A 21,136-nucleotide genomic window follows, 5' to 3' on the forward strand; every position below is an offset into this window, starting at 1 on the left:
CTTATAGGTAGAGAAAAATACAAATCCTTTGGCTTATACAAAGGAAACAACCAAATAAAGAAAAGTCACTAGCATGTAAATGGCCTTATTGTGTATAATAGCGTAATGACATAATATCCGACAAATCATTGCCCAGCACTACTCACATAAAACATGATGCGGTGCATTTAGGCGTAGATGTAGTATATTTTTGGGACGCCCAAATATATAGCAGGCTGTGTTACAAAAAACATTCAGGTGTTACTTTCATGTTCATATTATGACAATATTTCCTTAACTTGAGCTGATTTATGATACTTAAGGCATGCAATACTGGACCGATATCACTCAGATCTTAAAACCTCAGTCAGCCTCGCATAGCTCTTCCATGATGCCAGTTGGCTTTCATTCGCGGCGCACCGTATCTGAAAACGCCGCGCGTAACGACTGCATGCGGCAGCTTTTGGCGGTACGGGCATCGGATTGAGGCACGTAGATTCTGCGATCGACGGGCTGGGTCGAGGAAGATAGCGGTGGAAGATTTCTTGCTGACGGTATTAAAAAAGGTGAATTTTGATGATTTTTTACAAGAAAGACGTCACGTGTAAGAGTCGTGTCTGGAGGAAATGCTAAGTTGCGCTTGGGCCACTTCCCAGTTATGAATCCGATCGGTGACGGTAATTGGCGTGGTTTGTGTACTTTTCCCTTTTCCTTCATCTTTGTTAGGATGGAGCTGTTTGAAGCTTGGAGAATTTTAGGCCTGCAGCAAGCAGGAGAGGTTTAGTGCCAGGTAGGACATATGTTGCATAGCATTAATGTATGTAATTTTCAATGTGTGCAGGCTGGTACTTGGTGTGCCCTAAATTGGTGAGAGGTTGATACCAGTTTCATGGTATTAAGAGCTAATGTTTCAAGGAATTATGATGGTTATGTTGACAACAAATTTTCCATGAAGATGTTTCCTACTAAAAATGATTTGAAAATTAACAGTCTGCCCCTGCCTGAGTTTCATGAATGTATGCTCTAAGGCAAGTGCTTTGACATGTAAATTTGCAGCCCAGTGGTTGTGTTTTGAAGCAAGAAATACACCAGCTTAGACTGTTGCATGCATGTCAAATAGCTGTAAACTGATAATCTTCCAAAAGCACAATTTTGTAGGTTAATGAAATTGCAGCTCTTCATAGCTGGTAAACAGACAGCATCTTGCCCACATTTGCTCTGAGCAGGTTTTCAAAAACCCAGGGTTCTTGGTCATGGTATACCTTGCTACCTCATGTTAAAAAAGAGCATTGTACATTGATAGTTGTTTTTAAGGCAGAACATATTGTACATAATGGTAAAACAGGTCATCTCAACTCTTACCTTGGAACTTAAATAACTATGATAGCAGACATCCAAGCACTGCAAACATGTGGCAACTGCAACCCCGGAGCCATTGCTACACATGATCAGAACATTACTGCATATCAAGAACCATAATGTGTGGGACCAAGGTAACAAGAATCCAATGAAATATGTTTCTTGCATATCCAAGCAGTCTTTCACACTATTTGTAGATTGGTTGACATGGTGGGTAAATATGATGTCTTTGGGTGGGGAATGAAAAGCAAAATGAGAATATGGTGGCTAGATGAAACTTCTTAATATGGTGCATATATATTGCATGGAACATGGATGCTAATGGGACACTGGGTTGAAGGGGATAGGGTGGGGAGGTTAGGTTAGGTTAGGTTAGGTTAGGTTAGGTTAGATTAGCACAAACATACCTGCACGCAATAAGAAACGTATTTCATCGCACTATTATTGTTACCTTGGCCCCCTACATTTTGTATGGTTTTTGATCAGAAGTTATGTTGCAACCAGGCAACGGTAACTATGGTAGTAGTGATGGCCGGCTGGGGGGCGGGGGGTCGAGGAGGTGGAGTGTGTGCAGTGTTCAGAAGCTTGCTATCATAGTTATTGAAATTTGAAGGTTGGGGCATGAATCTATCTGTTTTGTGATTATTTACAACATGTTCTGCCTTTGATGACAAATGATATACAATGTTCTTTTCTAACATTAGGTACCAATGTATACCTACACTGGGTTCTGAAGAATTACATCAAAGCTTGGGGCTTGAGCTAAAATCTGTGGTGGGCAAAAAGAAAACAATAATTCACCCATACAGCACCAGCAAATTGGAAAGATAGTTTCCTTACCTAAATAAGCCATCATGACAGGCCATTAAACTGAGCCACTTAAACTGGCAAAGGATGACAGAATGTTTATTTGGATCATTCATAACCAGATTGCTTCTGGAAGAGTGCTAGATTATCACTGCATTTATTGTTTATTATGAACATTATCTATTCCAGCCAGGATAGCTGATAATGGTTTGTTTTTCCAGGATTTAAACATGGGGTCGGTAAAAAAAGTGCTGGTGTATGGTGGAAAGGGAGCTCTTGGCTCTACCTGTGTCAGCACTTTCAAGTCCAAGAACTGGGTAAGGCTAGATACAAGAGGTCATGTCTGGTGTAATGCTGTAGGAACCAGTCTCATCTGTAAAGATATCAATTCAGCAATATTGACAGCAAAATTGTGAACAAGATAATAGTCAACAGTATTATGCTCATCAATATTGTCTGGCCTTGGCCCCCATGACCTTGTGTTGCTTAAGGAAAGATGTATTTTGTCGGATGCAACTGGTAAGAAGTAAACACTATTCTCTGCAGAGTTTGAGCTGATATAGAGGCTAGCTCGGTAGGTGGGCCCAGTTCACATTTGTCCGCTGCCGATGGCCTGACACGTGACTCTCGGGCAGTGGGTGGGCTGTGTGGACCTGGCACCCAACGAGGAAGCGGATGTGAACGTGCTGGTGAAGCCGACCGATTCGTGGGAGGAGCAAATGACGGCCGTGCTGGATGGCGTCGAGGGCGCGCTGGCCGGCGAGAAGCTGGACGCCATCTTCTGCTTGGCTGGCGGCTGGGCCGGCGGCAATGCCAAGGCCAAGAGTGAGTCCCTGGCGGCGGTGGGAGGCGTGATGTTGGCGAGACGAGGGGGGGGGGGACCCCAGTGGTGGTGTGAGGGGTGACGCTAGTAGAGCTTGGGGAGGAGGGGTGACCTCCCGTCATCGGTGGGAGGCGTGACGCGGACTGAGGATGGGATGGCCGCGGCCTCAGCCTTGAGACCCAGTTGGTGAAGCTGCGCCGATGGTCTGCAGTGGAATGACTGACGTATGACGGCGCTGGTGTCGTTCGCGTAGCCAGACGGTGTGTGGCATCAGTTGTGCGCTGCATTAGTTGTACATATCGGCATGTATGGGGTGGGGGTCCAGGATTTCGCCGAGGTGGGAGGTGATTAGTTTTCGAGGGCCGAAGAGCTTCCGCTGACCCCTGCACGAAATTTTGTGATGCCGGATTCTAGTCTCAACTCAGATGCCTCAGCAAACTACTTCACTACCAAGCATTTCCCCATGCCACTTTTATGTTACTGATAACGTCAGGTTCTTTCGTACCAAAAATGTGCTTTGAACCCTAATAATTGTGTTCGGATCTCGCATCGGGTGGACCTATTTTATGACCATTACTCCTTGGGATTCGTGCCTTTTTTACCCAAGCTGCTGGGGTTCTACAGCGCAGTGGACATGTCTCACGGGCTTGGTTCGCCCGCAAGGGTTTTCTGTTTTATCCGCCCCTGATATGGGTGTGCCGGAAGCTTTGTCATTGTGTGATGGGTTTGTAATGGAATCCTTTTTTGCCTTTACAGCTGTATTCCGTGATATTTTCCCATTTCGTCATGTCACGAACATACATTACTATTATAAAGCGAAATACTTTCACCGACGCTTTCGTGACCCATGCAATCACTTTATCGTGAATAGTTATCGGAACATATGGACTTTCCTAAGTTGACGATTGCGGTTGACGGTTAACTATAAGAAAATATTGAAGTCAGGGATAGACTTAAGTTCTGTTGAAAATACACTCTACCTCTTAGGTTTTATTGGATGGATTTCTGTATTTTATGTGAGAGTAATGATCCGAATCACGTTCATTGGATGATGCGAACCGGCGGTCGCTGGCTGCCCGCTGCCCGACTCTCCCTGACCCGGCCGCTCGGCCGGCAGACATGGTCAAGAACTGTGACCTGATGTGGAAGCAGAGCGTGTGGAGCTCGGCCATCTCTGCCCACCTGGCGGCGCGCGCCCTGAAGGAGGGCGGGCTGCTGCAGCTGACCGGCGCCAAGCCGTCTCTCGGGGCCACCCCAGGTCAGAGCTGGTCATCGGTCTCACCGCCTGCTGTCCGCACCATGCTCTGGCAATGGCCAGAGATTCCCACCGGCGTCCGCTGGTCTGGCCGCCAGTGAATTGGCACGTGTCGTGTCCGCCGCGCAGTGAGATGCACTCGGTCAGGTCTACCACGTCTGATGCGTTCGTTCAGCTTTAGCTGTTTCCTTGAGGGGGCTGAAGGAGTCCCCTATGGTTTCCGCCTGTTTTGTCTACGTCTCTATGTCTATGTCTGTGCATTTTGTGAGTCGTTGGTCAGTGTAAAATTGGTGGAAATAGATTATGTACGTACGCGGAAAGTTTCGTTTCGTTGCCGCGTTGTGCTCGGATAATGCAGGGCGGGCAACAAATTGGAGTGCTTTTTGGATTACAGTCGTTCTTTCGGATAACTGAGCGGTCGGCATGGCTGGTTTATCGCATGGCCAGATTTACAGATGCAAGGCGCTTATTTCCATACCTTTTACACTCTTCTAAACTTAAAAGATTTGTCTTAAAGTTCGTTAATATGAATCTGTCCTCTGAAAACAGCTTTGATGTATTGCAATGTAAGAAGAACAGTTATGTGTGGCTACTGGCCAATGACACATGGTCCCATGTGACTGCTGACCGAGTGCACATGCTGTGTGGCTGCTAACCGAGCGCACGTCCCGCGTGGCTGCTGACCAAGTGCACGTCCCGTGTGGCTGCTGATCGAGCGCACGTCCCATGTGCGGAGGTGGCTGTGCGTTACTATGGCGTGCCGCGTCGCCGCAGGCATGCTGGGCTACGGTATGGCGAAGGCGGCGGTGCACCAGCTGGTGCGGTCGCTGGGCGCCGAGGAGAGCGGCCTGCCGCCCGCCGCCACGGCGCTGGCGATCCTGCCCGTCACGCTGGACACGCCCATGAACCGCAAGTTCATGCCGGACGCCGACCACACCAGCTGGACGCCGCTGGACTACGTGGCCGGGTGAGTCGCCTCCCTGGTCGGCGTCGGCCGCCGCCCCTCCCACCGGGGCGGCTGGCGAGGGCCGCCGGACCCCGGGGCCTCCGGCTCGTGGGCTGGCTCGCCAGTCACCGAGGAACGTGATTGATGGCATAGGCGTATTCATCGACCTGTGGACCTGGAGACGGTCATACGATGTGTGGGATTTTCATGCCCCACAAGCGACTGGTGAATCGGTCGGTAGGAGGCGTGTCTTTGCTCTGTGAACTATGCATGGACGTCGAGCGGCGCGTGTGATTGGCCCACAGCGCAGCTGTCCCGGCAGCCGTCCGTTAAATCGATTGGAAGGGGTTCCATCTTTCAGTGGTGTTGACCCCATGTTAACTGTTCCCGGTTGGTTTGAGTGCATTGTTCATTAACCAGCTATTTGCTTTATTCACCCGTGTAGCGTGTGGCCACGTGTTATCCCGGCTTGTTTGTTTTCATCCGGCTCGTTTGGTCTCCTTGCTCCCACTCGCCGTCCCTTCAGCCTCCTTATCTCGTACGCCTGTGGCCTGTTGCCAGCTGTCGCCCAACCGTGGCGTAGCGCGTGGTAGCAATGTTGCTCTTTCATCACGCATCGGACTTTTTGTTCCATGTTTTGCGTATTCAGTGGATTTCCCCCATGTAAAACGTATTTATTTTCGATGGCCAATACTTTATTTGCGTCTACTTAATCACTTATTGCATTTTATCATTGTTTTTTTGCTGTGGTCGCTCGCACGATGTTTGAAGTTGTTATTGTACATGTCAGGCACTAGTTCTGTTGGTGACTGTTTGTTGTCTGGCATTTCAGACTGTTTGCGCAGTGGACTGAGACTGACGACCGCCCCAAAACAGGCAGTCTTGTGCAGCTGATCACAAAGGAGGGCAAAACGGAGCTGATCAACGCCGAGTAGTTGGTCACGGCACCGCTATATGGCAGTAGTGGCATGCGCTGCTCGCTTGGTACGCGAATGCTGCATACTGACCGATCTGATCGAGTGATTAATGTCTGTTCGTCTTTGGCTGTCATTTTTTAGCATGTTGTGCTATAACCTGTGCTCTGATAGCGATCAAGGACGTCGTCCAGCAAACACCCCGCAATGTACGTGCAATTTTCGTTTGGGATCTGTGTTGGCTAGTTGAGGGCGAAAGAATAGTTAAAAGTTGACAAATATTTCCGCGAATATTAACTGCCATATAATGGTGCAATATGGACGAACCAACGACTGTTCATTGGTTTATATTTTCTGATGCTGGAAATGGGTCCGATGCATTTGGCCGCCCATAACAAGTAGCGCCGTTTTTTGTTTTTTTTTAGTCCGGCTCTATAGAACAGGCTTGTTGGACGTGACAAGGGTGAGAAATTTGCGAAAGGAGCAAAGACGGGATAACCGGTGACGCGTTTCCAAGGTTGGACTGTTGACTAATGTGCAGCTTGCCATGCTCGCGGGATAGGTTAGTGAGTTAGTATGGTACGACACAGTGCATCTCGTGCCATTCCTGGGCCGGCATTGTTCCCGCCGCCGCGGCGTATTGGGTTACGTGTTTCATCGCTGTCTTCGTCGATATGAATGCAGCATATGGAGATAACCGCATGAAAGGCCCGAAGCCGGAGGCCGCCACTGAGTGCAACTTTTTGATAATTCTGCATTTCGTTGATGCTATAGCACAGCTTGGCGGTGCCTAAATGGAGAGCGTGTGGGAGACATCGCTGCGGTAGCTCCTTGCGCCGCCAATGATGCGAAAGCTGTGCACTTTTGCGGCCGACCGGGTTACGTTGTTATTTGAAAAGTACTCCAAGCTTTCGAATAGCAACAATCCACGTTGGCCAACGCGAGTCCTTTATTGCTGCCGCATCCTGCTTCTCGGCGGCGCCTTGGCCACAGCCATCGTGCTTGTAGCGTCACGGGCATGGACTCTGCACGCCAATGTTATTTACGGCCAAAATTACGGCACGATATGAACACGTGGCAAGAGTGTCGTGCAGAAACAAAGGCCTCTGTCCGGTCCACTGCAAATTAACGGTGGCCTTCGGCAGTGCACAAGGCACTAGTGTGTCAGTTTTGACATTTCTTCGAATTGCAAACTGAGAATAAGCTTCAGAAGTATGTGGCGATGCTTGCCATTTCGATAAAAAAGATGAAGTGGGTTGGTGGTCAATATCCAACAAAGAACTGAAATGTTATCTGATTCACTCAGAAAATTCGAAAGCCTATTGAGAAGTATCTGGTGCTTCTCGTGCATGCGCCGCGACAAAACCCAAGCACGGAGTCTGGTCGCGTGTCGTTCAAACTTGACATAGTTGTCTGGCTCACTTTGCATGCATTGCCGCATCGTTCGCTGCCAGTCTCTTTACTAACATGTTGTGGTGATGGTCTTCCGTAGCTCTCGACGTGTGGCCCCGGCCGTCGCGCCGCGTAATACTCAGATGCAAGTGTTCGCCAGTAATGTGTCAATGTTGTGGTGTATGCCTTGTCTAATGGGACCAAGAACGATGGCTGTTGGTGTCTGCTTCTGCACTGCGAAAATAGCAGTGCGTGTAATAAATGGTTGTGAGGCACGTGGTCTTGTCAGCACGCTCGGCACTGGGCAGTGGCGCGCCCGCTGGGCACGCCAGAGCAGACACTTCGACCGCCCAGGCGGTCCACCGCCACAGTGAAGTTTGCGAAACACCAGCGTGCTTCGCCTGGGCCACACAAGTATAATACCACCGGGTGTTTTATTGCCACCAACACCGAAAAACCCGACCGCAATACATTGCCCACCGCTCAGGACTGTTGCCACACACGGCCGCCACCAAACGGCGGCAGCGGACACACGCGCCGGCGCCGCGCGGCACCACTCTGATAGCCAGCTGCACCAGCGGAAGCGCTGGTGACGGGCCAGGGCTGCGCGGGCCCCCGGACGCGCCCCGGTGTCGGGCTACCACAGGGCGACCATCAGCAGCGCGACGAGTGACCCCGGGTGACGAGCGGAACGGTTGGCTGCGCTACATCGGCTTCCACCGACCGACGCCGAAGGACGAGGTCGCAAACTGTCGCCCCGCCAGCCCGGTTCTAACATGAGATGTGGCTTGTTACGATGCCATCAAAGACAAAGACGCGCTACATGGCCGGGCAATGGAGTGCCCGAAAGCCCCTCAGCAACACACGCAAATGGGAACCCACAAGACCGGCACACGCGCCACAGCAAACTGCAAGGGACTGTTCGTTTATCTACTTGACTTACACACACACACACTCACACATCCACGACAAATGCTTTTTGTGTCCGTCGAAATGGATGCGGTGGGTCAAGGACGGATCCAGAACACGATCCGGGGGATAAAGGTGTCCTGCTTTTAAAGAAACATCTGCACTTCTCTTTCCTCCGCCTTGATGAGCATTGTTCTTACTCCAAATATGCGATCTTGGTGGGGTTGGGGTGTGGGGGGGATGACTGAGATGGCCTACCCCTTAGATCCCACCTTGACGTAATCAGGCGACACAGAATGACAAATGCTAGGGGCTAAAATATGAGGAAATTAGGGTAGGATAAGTATTTTTTAGGACGGAACGTTGACACATGTAGCAACTTCGGCAGTGTATTGCCACCATCGATGCTTCCGCAACGGCGTGCCTTCCAGCAAGGGCTAAGGCTATACGAATATTCAATCTCATCCAAACACGGCAAAAAGCAGGGGATGAACGATGAATGATTCTGCATGATGCATGACGTACTACGCACGACGTTTACAGAGGCCTTGTGTACAGAGACTTTCGTGGCCATTAAGTAGTGACTAGAACTGAAAACCCATGGCCAAACACAGGTTCTTCGGTGCCAAATGCCACCGAATGCTGTAACTAAAGACGCGCGTACGGGCCAGACTGCGCCGTCTCATCAGCCGTTCGAGGCCAGGCGTGTATAACAGTCACAGCTGCTTCACCCACCAGCGGCGTGGTGCACCTGCCTGCAGCTGGCACCACTGCACCCGCCGTCGGAGGGCGCCCGGGGTGCACGGTCAGACCGTACCAGCAGCACCTCCAGCTCGGCACGCGCTGCGGTGAGCGCGCACACGCCGGGGTCGTCCCCTCCCCCTCCCCCGCTGACCGGAGGCTGCTGCCTCCCGCGGCACCCCACCTCTTCTCAGTCGCCATCGTATGACATGGTAGCCGCCGGTGGAGTGGGCTGGGGCGGCGGGAGCGGGAGCTCCGCCCCGCAGGCCGTGGCAGAGCGGCGCCGCCTGACGCGCCGCTCGTCCGGGGCTCACCAGATGATGCGCTGCAGGCCCGGCTGGTCCTCCCACGTGAACGTCTTCACCGTGAACAGGTACAGCGTGGCGGCGTTCACCGTGGCGTACAGCGCGCACTCGGCCAGGCACGCCAGCGCCCCTGGCGGCCGCAGGTGGAGGCGCAGCAGCAGAAACGGCAGGATGAAGTAGCGGAACTCCAGCAGCCGCTGCGGCACGAGCGCCGCAACCGCGCCGGCCGCCAGCACGGCGCGCTGCAGCAGGGGTCGGCGCGCGCCGCCGGCCGCCATCAGGCAGAGCGCCGCCAGCGAGACGGGCACCAGCGCCAGCCGCCGGCTCGGGTGGCCCAGCCAGCGGCGCCACGCGTAGAAGGCCAGGTGTCGGTTGTCGGCGAGGAGATACGGGTGCGCCGGCCCGGCCGACTGCAGGAGCAGCGCCAGCGCGGCGGCCACGCCGGCCCAGAGCAGCGGCCGCCGGCGCAACGACCGCCACATCTGCCGGGCCGTCGGGTCAGATCAGATCAGGTTAGGTCAGGTCAGGTCAGGTCAGGTCAGCGTCGAGCGACAGCGGTCGGCGGCACACCGATCGCCACATCTACCGAGCTGTCTGCACGTTAGATCAGGTCAGCAGACGGTGTTGCCTCGGGCCGCCCCACACCGTCACGCCCGCCCGCACTGACCCGCCCGACCTCGGCCAGCTCACGTCACGCGCGCCATGTGAACGACGGTGACGCGTCACATGAGACGGGCTCACCGGCGGTATGGCCGCCGGCCTACCGAACGCTGCCTGGCGAGCGCTACCGAACCTGCGGCACGCAAGCCGTCCGCCCGCGTTAGAGGAGCACCCCGGCGCATTCTCTGGCTGCTCTCGGTCCTGCTGCTCTCATCACCCCTGAGCGGCGTTCACCTGGTACCCCCCCCCCCTCGGGGAGCGTCGGCACCTTCACCTCATCGGCGTCATCCCCTCCCCCTGAGCGGCGTTCACCTGCCCCCCCCCCCCCCGGAGCGTCGGCACCCTTACCTTATCGCCACCACCCCTGAGCGGCGCTCACTTGGCACCCCTCCGGGCTGTCGGCACCCTCACCTCATCGGCATCACCACTCCTAAGCGGCGTTCACCTGGCACCCCTCCGGGCTGTCGGCCCCTCACCTCGTCGGCGGACTCGAGTGTTAGCGGCGCCAGGAAGCCGGCAGCCGTGGCCAGGAAGTAGAGCAGCTGGGGCGCGTTCAGCACGGCCTCGTGCGCCGACCGGTCGCCCACCACCAGGCCGCCGTTCCAGACCACGAAGGCGGCGAATCCGACGCACACCAGCACGTACTGCACGCCCTCGTACAGCACGTCCGTCAGCGCCTCGGCGAAGTTCAGCGGGTCCTTCTTCATGTGGGCCGAGTAGAAATGGAGCACGTCCTGACGGCGGAGCGGCGCCACGGCCGCCACGTGAGCGACAGGCGTCAACTCGAGATAACGCCGCTACGGATGTAGAACTGGAATACGACACCATCTCGTATCTAGGGCATTAATTTATACGCGCAGGCCACATAATGAGGTTAAGATTTTGCGTTACATTTTTACTTCAAGCATTTCAGGTTGCGACCGAGTGCAACCTGACACGACTAGCTGTTAACAAATAGAGAAAACGCAAAGCGGCGGTCGTAAAAAGTACCCACCAGTGTTTGGGTGATATTAATTAAACTTGCATTCAGCAGTATCCAATTCATTCAGGATATGACGTATTACAGAACATTCAGTAAAATCGGCTTCAGCATTGGTTTCCTAGGGCGTCAAGACCTGGACACAGGCAGGTTTTTGTTCTTCTGATGATACATTGATAAAATTGTGAGTGCTGTCTTCCCAATGATCATGCCTCTATTCTTACTTATAACAACTGGCTGAAAATGTAATCTGAGGAAGCAACATTGCATTGTGGATTTTACGTTTCATAATGAAATATAACGCTGCATTGTGGATTTCACGTTTCATGATAAAATTAGTACAATGTGCGATTCCTTGGATTCAAGACATTGGACACAAGACAGACAAGACAAGACATACTTGTACATTAAGCCTCACGTCTAAGTAGGTTTGCATGAACTCCAACAAGGAAACCTACATTTGCTTGCTCACTCACAGCTGGCACAGACACCACTTGGTGACCAGCAGTACGCGTCCCTCACGTGATAACGCAAGCCCTGACACATCCTCTCTGCTCAGAGTGACCTACGGCGCGTGTCGTCAGCCTTGTGCCTACCCTGCGCCGTGTGAGTGTCGTGTGCCACACGTTTCTTGTGCCCTGTGTCCTCTGTGTCTAGTGTGTCCAGTGTCACATGTCTAGTGTGTCCAGCGTCACGTGTCTAGTGTGACCAGTGATACGTGTCTAGTATGTCCAGTGTCACATGTCAAGTGTGTCCAGTGTCACGTGTATCGTGTGCCACGTGTCACGTGCCGTGCACCGCTGGCGGTGACTGACCCGCACGATCCGGGGCGAGCACGGGTCCACCGTCTTGCGGCGGCCGGCCGACTTGGAGGCGGCCAGCGTGGAGACCATGAAGTCGGAGCAGGCCAGAGCCGCCAGCACGCCCACCCAGATGACGTTGGTCTGCCGCACTAGCACGGCCACCGCACCTGTCCGACGGTATGACGCCAGCTTACTGACCACGCCCAGCTGGCTACCGCGGACCGGATCCGTCCGGGGCTGACCTCAGCCTTCCGATACGCCGCGGGCACGCGCACTGACCAGTCAGCCAAGCATATATATATACATATGTATATGTATATATATATATATATATATATATATATGTATATATCTATATGTATATATATATACATATATATATACATATATATATATATATACATATATATATATATACATGTATATATATACATATATATATATACATATGTATATATATATACATATATATATACATATATATATATATATACATATATATAAGTTGGAAAAACTTCTTCCATACAAACATTGTTAAAAAGCCAGGGCGTATTCAGCTGCAGTGAGCTTTCTTTAGGCATGTTCGATCACCTTTATGTTTCGCTAACTTCGTTCCGCAGGTTGAAGATCAATGTGCCAAAATTGATTGTCATATGCTCTATCTTAACGTGCTGGATATACCTGTTTCCATCTTCGGAAGAAGTATAAAAACGGCTGTCAGCACATCGCGCCAAAACATGGCGCAAGGTATTTTAAACAAACATATCAACCTCACACATGTGACGCCTTTTCATTCGCTCGGCCGATTTGTGAAGACAACTCATGAAATTGCAACAAGAAATACAGCAGTTCAGTCTAGAACAAGAATTGTTGCCCTCCCCCACACCTTCTATAGTTTTTACTGTCATCCCCATCATGCTTAAGTGCCGCACGACTCCGTTTGGTTATTGAGGGATGGAGTGACTTCCCTAAAGTGGAGGGATTCAAACACCATACGCAACCGCTGTTCACGACACGTTCTTAAGACGTTTCTGTTTTCGGTGATGCCTCTTCGGGTAACTAGTCTGTGGTGTTTTCTTCGTAGTGTTGTTGGATGCATCCTGCTCTTCGGCGCATGGCTAAACGTCTGGATAGAGACGTTGTCGTAACGCCAACATGACTTATGTTATTAGGTCTATAACCTTTATCACGACAAACATATTGTCAAATTGCATTGGTTTTCTTCAGTTGGTCTAGGACTAGTTGCAGGTTGTTACGCATGACGAGATCGCTGATCTTTTTGTTTTTATAATGAATGATAGGTTTCAGATTTTGGTCTCTATCTGCACAAGCTCAAAGTCATCTACGGAGCACAGGAGCACCCAGACAGGAAAATAAGTGGATCTACTCTTACAAGGTCGGCGACCAGACCTTAATGTACAGGACTCATCATGGCTGATCATGCCAATGTGATCGTTTCCATGATCATGATCGTTTCCATGATCATGCCAATGTGATCGATTCCAAAACAAGATCGTTTCCATGTTTGAGCGATACCTGTCGCGCGATGCGTGATGCCTCTTTCATTGAGATTATTTGCATGCACCAAGTGATGCGTGATCTGTAATCCCTGTTTACTTGAAATCGTTGTCTTGAAGTTGCTTGCATGTATGAATGATGCGTTATGCGTGATGTCTGTTTGCTGAATTGGTTTGCATGTACACGTAGTTTTCGCGCATTTTAAGTTTTACACACGCACTGTATCACAGTAATGGCTGGCAAATGCCTTTGTTTAATACCCCGAATGTCGCTGAACTGTAAAAATTGTCTCGCCGTTTAAAAAAAAAACACTGAAAAATCGCGTAGGATCGGCCAGCAATTTTGGATCTACTACTGGTATTACTTCGATAAAGGCACGTAGTCCAAACGTCAAATTTATCTCTCCATTCTCCTGATTATTCTACGAGGAGTTAATAATACTGTCTGATCTATATCCATGATGTTCCTCGCGTATTCATTTCACAACTTGCGTAATTTATTTATACAACACTTATCTGTCGGTGGCGCTTTGCCGAATGACGCATTCGTCGACTTTATATGAAGAGACTACTTGATTTTTTAAAGTTTGACGTATTCATTGTAGGTGCCTCTTGTCTCTTAGAATGTCTTGCCTCTCGTATTCCCGCTTCAGATTACGTCGGATATCCTCGTCCACTTGTAAATTCGAGTATCCGCTGCTGAAGATCTGCTTCACTCTCACGAGCTCCGAGTGGAAAATAAGCCGAGAAGAACAGTATCGAAACACTCGCGCATAAAGGCTCTGGCCACACTTCTGTTTCACCGGTCGCGACATTCACTGTCGGCATGCGAGCAAATGCTGTCACCAGCCGCCTCACAATGCAGTGAGGTCACAAACCGGTTGGCTTTGGTTTCAATAAGCGCAACAAGAAATGGAAGCGTGTTGTCTAAACCGATATAAGTGAATTTGAGAACTGAAGTGAAAACACGTAAGTGAAGAAGAGCTTGCTCTAATTGTGATTTCGATGACATAAGGTGGTCCTGGTCGCGTACGTCAGCAAATATGTCGTCGACGCATATATCAAAGTGTTGGGACTGATAGTAGGATCATCCAATACAGTCTTCTCAACATGACATCTGTAGAAATTTGCAAGCAATGGCCCGAAGGGCGAGCACATTGCAACGTCCTGCTATTGAAGGAAGAGGTGGCCATCAGGTCCTTGGAATGGTCCTTCTTTGGGGCAAGCAATGAGCAGTTTTTTAAGCCTCCGCTCAGCAGGTGGCAAGATCTTAATGCTATAGACGTGGCGCAGAATTATTTCGACTGTGCCGTCTATTGGAGCATTAGAAAACAAGCTTTCCACATTAAGACAGGCTAATGTACCAGTGGCCTGACGCGTTCGCATGAAGTCGGTGAACTCACCGATGGCTTAGCCAGCTTGTATGGTAGGCTAGTGACTTGCGATATTACAGGCCTAAGTGGCTTGTCTGATTTATGTTTTAACATTTTGATACGAATAATCTGGAAACATTACCCTCACATGTAATCTTCTCATGTGTAACAGCCTGCAGCAAGGGTTGTGAAAAAGATTGTTGTGAAAAAGATTGCTGACTTAACAACATAAGTTACATGGGCGTTACGACAACGTCTCTATCCAGACGTTTAACCATGCACCGAAGAGATGAAGTCAATCAACAACACAAGGCAGCAAAACACAACAGACATGTTGCCCGAAGATGCTTCACCGAAAATGCAAACGTCTTAAGCACCTGTCGTGACCAGCGTTTCCCCATGGCGTTTGAACCCCTCCACATTAGGGAAGCCACTCCATCCCTGAATAAGCAAATGAAGTTGTGTGGTCTTTAAACATGGGAATGACAATGGGAACTGTAAAGGTGTGGGGAAGAGGAGCGTTGCTTGTTCTAGACTGAGCTGTTCTATTTATTGCTGTCATTTCATGAGTTGTCATCTCGATTGACCAGAGCGAATGAAAAGGTGTCACGTGTTTGAGTGTGATCTACTTGTTTCAAAACCTTGCACCATACTTCTGTGCAATGTGCTGATAGCCGTTTTTAACTCATTCCGAAGATGGAAATAGATATTTCCGAAACGTTAGGACAGACTATATGGCACACAATTTCTGTGCCTTGATCTATAACCTGTCAAACAAGGTTAAACGAAACATAAGATCGATCGTGCACACCCAAAGAAAACATATTAAAGGTGAATACACCCTGATCGTTAACAATGTCTGTGTATATATATATATATATATATATATATATACATGCAATGAAATTCCCTCGTATATGCTACAAAAGCAGCACAGGACACGTTACATACAGGCAGCATAGGAGCTCGGGTCACCAGCCTCATGAGGAGTATCCAACACCATACCATTTGTCAACATACAGCATGCAATGCACCACTCCAGTCCACCCAACGGCACAGACACTGTCTCTGTTAACATCCACTAACGACGTGCGAGCATAGGGGGGGGGGGGGGACAAGGACAGATTTGCGCACCTCAGCTTCGCAAATAATATGGAACCAGTCAGAGCAAAATGCGCACGGAAATCTCCCCCACCCAGTCACCGCCTTCCTGTTGTGAGTTGGCAGGTGTGTGCTGACTGGCCGCGTGGGCCGTCCGGCGGCGGGCCGGTGAGGCGGTACTGACCGATGCAGGCGGCCGTGCCCGGCTGCCGGTGCAGGTGCAGCGAGTACATGAGCAGCACGCACAGCGTCGACGCCACGTCCGTGTAGTAGAGGAACGAGAACGTGTAGAGCACAGGGAACGAGGCCAGCGTGAGCGATGTCACCAGGTGGCGCCACTCGCGCGACTCCTGCCGGCAGACCGGACCACACGGTCAGGCGGGGATGACTGACTGAACCACACGGCCCGACGGGGATGACTGACTGGGCCACACGGTCAGGCGGTGATGACCGACTAGCCCGCCCACGACCGTCACCTACCGGCGCCAGGGTCCGGCTAGCCAACGCGCACCCGGGAGCCCCCTCAGCGGCCACACACTGGCACCGCCCTGCCAAGTACGGAGCCAGCCACTCCCCATGTTCGGTCGTGCGGGCAGCCTTTTTCGCAGTCTCTGCCACAGTTCATACAACAACAGCGCACGGCATCGAACGTCGGATGGGATATTGTTGCTGGTGTTTGCTGCGGCATGAGCAATATTGCAAGTAACGCGGCTCGCTTTGATACACCTGGGACCATAAAGTGCAACGCCAGGCGACCACAGCTCTTTACCGATCGACTCCAGAAGGCAGCAGGCTACGATGCCCTCCTCACCTCAGTGTTGAGCACCTTGAGGATGCTGTAGATGACGACCAGCGTGATGACGGAGAAGAGGAGGTTGACCATGCGCAGGAGGTAGACGGTGCAGGAGGGCGGCTCGAGGCCGGACAGGTAGCCCAGCAGGCCCACCGACAGCAGGTACAGGCCGGGCAGCGTGGTGATCTTGGGGTCCCACTGCGCTCGGCGGCGGAGCAGGCGTAGGCGCGCGCCGTCAGCACACGCGCCGCAGCCGGTCATCACCCCCACTGACGCCTGCCCTACTCTCACACAGTCCACAGTCAGAATAATTCTAGCCGATCGCCTGATTCGTTGTCTGCCTTTTATGAGTTCAAGCGCGAACAAGCCAGCACAGTGTCACACCCATAAGAACAGGTGAGCGAATTCGTCAAAAATACTTTGGGGTGAGGTACTGGTGACTGGTGTGGCCGACCACACTTATCAATCCGGCGTGAGGGGAGGGGAGGGAAGACTTAGCTTCATATGAGAAGAAGGTCACAAGATCATGTGTGGAAGAACCCGACATGAGACAAAGACGAAGCCAACAACGCATCCCTCACTTCAACTGGCAACAACACGCTCTCAAACCGGACCGGACGCAAACCGGACCAGAACCCCAAGTGTGCTGGAGTCAGTGCGGGACGGGTGCGCGGCACGCGGCGACGACCGCCAGCTCGCCCGCGGTCGCGCGGCGGCCGGACCACGGCCTAGCACACCAGCACGCGGCGTCGAGCCGCACCTGCGTGTAGTTTCCGGCGCAGAACTGCTGGCACTGCGGGATGTGGAACGCCTCGTCGATGAAGGGCGTTGGCTGCAGGGCGTACACGTGGTGGAACACCAGCAGGGAGGTGCCGCTGAACACGGCCACGGCGGCCAGCAGGCCCGCCGTGTACCACTTGACCTCCATGGCGGGCTGCTCTGCGACAGAGACGCCACGGTAGTGTCTGGTGGTGGCCGGGGCTTCAGGAGAGCAGCCACTCCAAATGGCATTACTTAGGGCATGCCTACAAAACAATTCAATGTTGTGCGCTCCCGAATGACGATGAAATTAACGTAGCAAAGTACGGCTGTTCAATGCTGCTTAGGACCTCGATAAGAGTACAACTGCCATTTGCGCACAAGGCTGGGGGTGCATGGGTAGGGGCTTTGACTCAACGCACCACACCAAGGGGCATAATCTCACACAGTTTATTTTAGTAGCATGATAGGAAAAAGGACCTAAACTTTTCCACAAAATGCATTTTAGAAATGGACTTTCTATGAATCTAACACAATTGCCCTTCAGCTTTCTTGGGTGTGGAGGGGCCTGAATCTACCTCACCGCTTAACTTACAATCCTGAAATCACACTCCTAATTTCATCATTATGCCAGTTATGGCATAATGCAATATGCTACATCACCCATGCTTCATCTACATGGTAGGGCCCATCCTGTTTAAGATGCTGAAAGCAGGCTAGGAGAGTGCCCATCTGCATGGTCAAATGCTCCTCTATTATTCACGTGCATTAGCATATGATTTCACAACAGAAATTTATTTGTCTGGGTAAACACACTGACAGTGATAATCTTTCCTCATTAGGATGGTGCTTCCCCTAGGCCAGCTGTTTCCTTGATATGCTTGTCAAGTTCAGTGACGACCGCGCTAAAAAAAAACTATAGCCAGACGTTCTGGCAGTTTATGAGATCATAAGACATGCTGAGCATTATGTGAAGTAACAGATGCTCAGCAAATCGCTGTCAATATACCTAGCATCTAAAATGGGCTTAGGTGAATGCATGGCACAAGATCAGGTGTATGCCAGCAACAGGATTCAGGTACATGTACAGGGTATCCAGAAATTGATGTGTGATTGCATCATCCTAACCAATGGAGAAAATAAATGAGACTGGTTCATGATTTATTTGCCAATGTAATCCCCACACAGTCTTATGCACTGCAGCATGTGCTCCGGCATGCCACACACCAGGCTGTTGAGTCTCTGCCTTGACATTTCGCCACGCTGCTAACACGTTTTGGAGCAGGGCCTTCTCTGAAGTGGCCAGCGACATCTTGCTGAGCTCCCCTTGCCGATCGCCAAAGATTCTCGATTGGCGAAATGTCGGGGCTGTTCCCTGGCCACATGCCCTTCTCCCAGAAGCCCTGGAAGTTGGCGCGGCACCAGTCCTGGGTCTTCCTGCATGACAAGCTGGAGTGCCGTCCTGCTGGATATCGGCTTCGACATGTCCGGAAGGACGTTGACCTCGGTTGACCTCGGTTTCTCCTTCCTCCGCTGTATCGTCGAGACTGCAGTCTTCTCCAGCACCTCTCTGACGTAGTAGTCGGCGGTCACGGTCTGCTCACGCAGGATTTGGTGTAGCTCAGTGAGGGTCCTGCAGCTCACCATGCCCCAGACATGAGTCTTCAGCAGTTGCTTCACCGTCCCAGCCATCGGCACCTCCGAGCTGTTGTTGGCCAGACCCTGTCATGCTGGCAGTCAGGGCCTTGGAGAGCTCGAAGGGTGATCCGTCACTGAACAGGACGCGTCGCCAGTCCTGAACGGACCCCTTCTCGCGGGCCTTGGTGAATTCCAGTCGCCGGCGCTTCTGGCCCACGGTAAGCCTTGGCTGCAGCCTGAGCTTGAGTGGCTTCGGTTGCAGGCTGGTCTTCAGACACCGGTAGACAGCCAACTTGGAAGCTGGGTGCTTCATTGCCGTCAGTTTTCTCGCCAGGGTTCTCGTTGAATGGCGCCTTTTGAAGGCCGACATTGCTTCGACTATTTTCGCCACTCGGCTCATGGCTGACTTCCGTCCATGACCAGTGTGGTTTTCAAGTGTCTCTCCTGAGTGGTCAGTAGCCAGCCAGCGCCTGATCGTCGCTACATTGATACCCAAGTCCCTGGTGACCTGAACCTAAGTCATGCCACCCTTGATCATCCCATCCCTACCATAGTGGATCATGGCTTGCACTCTTTCACCATTGGGGAAATGCGGACTCAGAGCAGTGGCTATCTCAAAATGTATTACTTCTCCCACCCCCTACAGCTGACATCAGGCTGGCTGCCAGGGTCATGTGACGCCTGACACAGGGAGATCCCCGGGGGCTAAGCACAGTAAAATTTCACTCATTCAGCATTCCTGAGAGGGAAATAACAGGTGGCACTAGTCATGTACAGTTAAAAATGAGTAAAACATCATCAGAGCCTGTATGCTATCATCTTTTGTAAAAAAGGCAATTAAATATGCAACTAAGCTGAATATTTAGTGTACCACCTATTAACTACTCAATGTCTTCTACTTTTTGGACAGAGCTGTGCCTGAAACCACCAAAATCTATCAAAAGATGCAACAATGCATAAAAATGCAACAATGCATAAAACCATATTTGCAACATGCAACAATGCATGCCCCATGCAACAATGCCATACAAACCATATTAATGCCATATAAACCAAAAACCATATTTGTATACCAACTAGTAACAACCACAAACAGTTTCCCAAAATCCTAAATTAGCATCATGGTAAACAAATGTGATAACAGAAACTCTTTTACATATGGAGTTTGTCCCTGTTGCTCATCTTATCTTCTCTACACATTGAAGCTTCTCCAAACTAACCTGACTATTCCCATGGGATCCAGGCACATACCTGCATAAGATTATGCCCTACCACATATTGTATTTAGCCTGGTGCAAATGACCATACTTAATGCTATGGCCTAATAGCTTAAAGGACAAAGTTATCCACCAGCATAAAAATGTTACCTAATTTTTACAATATTTAAATATTTACCTTCCAAAGCTCAACAATGCCATAGACCCATGAGCAAAATTTTGACAGCACCTAACTTGGCATGATGTGTACATAGGAATGGCATATGAGGCAGGGGCTAGCTGCCACCTCCCCCCCCCCCCCTTCCACCACTCACTCCCAACTGCAGACAACACAAAACATTAATGCTGCAAGTGAGTGGAAAGAAACAACATGCAAATTATGTTAACCCACCATCTCAATAAAAATTGCTTCACTTATGTGGATATACCCATGCAATATATCAAATTAAGTAGTCAAAACACCTGTTTGGCTTTTCCCACATGAGTACAAACAAAATGTACCATTATCTCCATATCTTTCATACCTTAACTCTGATGCCAGTGTAAATCAGCTAGAAAGATGCAAAAAGTGTCAGAGAACTCCAAAGAAAACTCAATGACTGAAGTAGTTCAAAACATAATCATATTTAGGTCCTGACAGTAGGTGATACCTAATCTTCTGATGAGCCGCTCAAGGAACACCTGCCTAAACGATATGACATCCCCCTTGTCAAGACAGCTACAGCAGCACACGTAAGGTCCGTTTGTAAGTCTAACCCATTTTAACCAGACTTGACTGGTGCTTTACACTGGCCTCGCAGCGGCACCACTTGCCCTACCTTTCTCTTGTATGCTGCATGCAAATCTTCCCGTCTGCATCGCCTCGT

The 21,136-nt window shown here is 50.8% G+C and overlaps 2 protein-coding genes across 2 annotated transcripts; one reads left to right on the forward strand and one right to left on the reverse strand.

Annotated features, from left to right (window-relative positions):
• Nucleotides 1-410: 410 nt before the first annotated feature.
• LOC119089493 (dihydropteridine reductase) lies at nucleotides 411-7,739 on the forward strand. The gene is made up of 6 exons (XM_037212218.1): nucleotides 411-545; nucleotides 2,367-2,462; nucleotides 2,781-2,970; nucleotides 4,086-4,226; nucleotides 4,998-5,190; nucleotides 6,002-7,739. Exons 2-6 carry the CDS (start codon nucleotides 2,376-2,378, stop codon nucleotides 6,102-6,104), a joined length of 714 nt encoding a protein of 237 aa, XP_037068113.1. The 5' UTR covers nucleotides 411-545; nucleotides 2,367-2,375; the 3' UTR covers nucleotides 6,105-7,739.
• A 1,571-nt stretch (nucleotides 7,740-9,310) lies between these two features.
• On the reverse strand, nucleotides 9,311-21,136 carry LOC119089901 (putative Dol-P-Glc:Glc(2)Man(9)GlcNAc(2)-PP-Dol alpha-1,2-glucosyltransferase). The gene is made up of 7 exons (XM_037212706.1): nucleotides 21,089-21,136; nucleotides 17,417-17,595; nucleotides 16,675-16,854; nucleotides 16,048-16,213; nucleotides 11,885-12,039; nucleotides 10,567-10,824; nucleotides 9,311-9,648 (listed from the first exon to the last, which is right to left on the reverse strand). The coding sequence occupies exons 1-7, from the start codon at nucleotides 21,126-21,128 to the stop codon at nucleotides 9,436-9,438; spliced, it is 1,191 nt and encodes a 396-aa protein (XP_037068601.1). The 5' UTR covers nucleotides 21,129-21,136; the 3' UTR covers nucleotides 9,311-9,435.

The sequence above is a fragment of the Pollicipes pollicipes genome, unplaced genomic scaffold (genome assembly GCF_011947565.3).
Source record: "Pollicipes pollicipes isolate AB1234 unplaced genomic scaffold, Ppol_2.1 Scaffold_3087;HRSCAF=3621_pilon_pilon_pilon, whole genome shotgun sequence".
Taxonomy (NCBI): domain Eukaryota; kingdom Metazoa; phylum Arthropoda; class Thecostraca; order Pollicipedomorpha; family Pollicipedidae; genus Pollicipes; species Pollicipes pollicipes.

Bases quoted from the DNA above. Each gene is read 5' to 3' on its own strand.
- LOC119089493 (XM_037212218.1), top strand. From the start codon at position 2,376: ATGGGGTCGGTAAAAAAAGTGCTGGTGTATGGTGGAAAGGGAGCTCTT. The intron at 2,971-4,085 runs GTGAGTCCCTGG...CTCGGCCGGCAG, and splicing joins CGGCAATGCCAAGGCCAAGA to ACATGGTCAAGAACTGTGAC. The intron at 4,227-4,997 runs GTCAGAGCTGGT...GCGTCGCCGCAG, and splicing joins GTCTCTCGGGGCCACCCCAG to GCATGCTGGGCTACGGTATG.
- LOC119089901 (XM_037212706.1), bottom strand. From the start codon at position 21,128: ATGCAGACGGGAAGATTTGCATGCAGCATACAAGAGAAAG. The intron at 16,855-17,416 runs GTGCGGCTCGAC...CGCCGAGCGCAG, and splicing joins GCGCCGGAAACTACACGCAG to TGGGACCCCAAGATCACCAC. The intron at 12,040-16,047 runs GTCAGTACCGCC...ACCGTCGGACAG, and splicing joins GGGCACGGCCGCCTGCATCG to GTGCGGTGGCCGTGCTAGTG.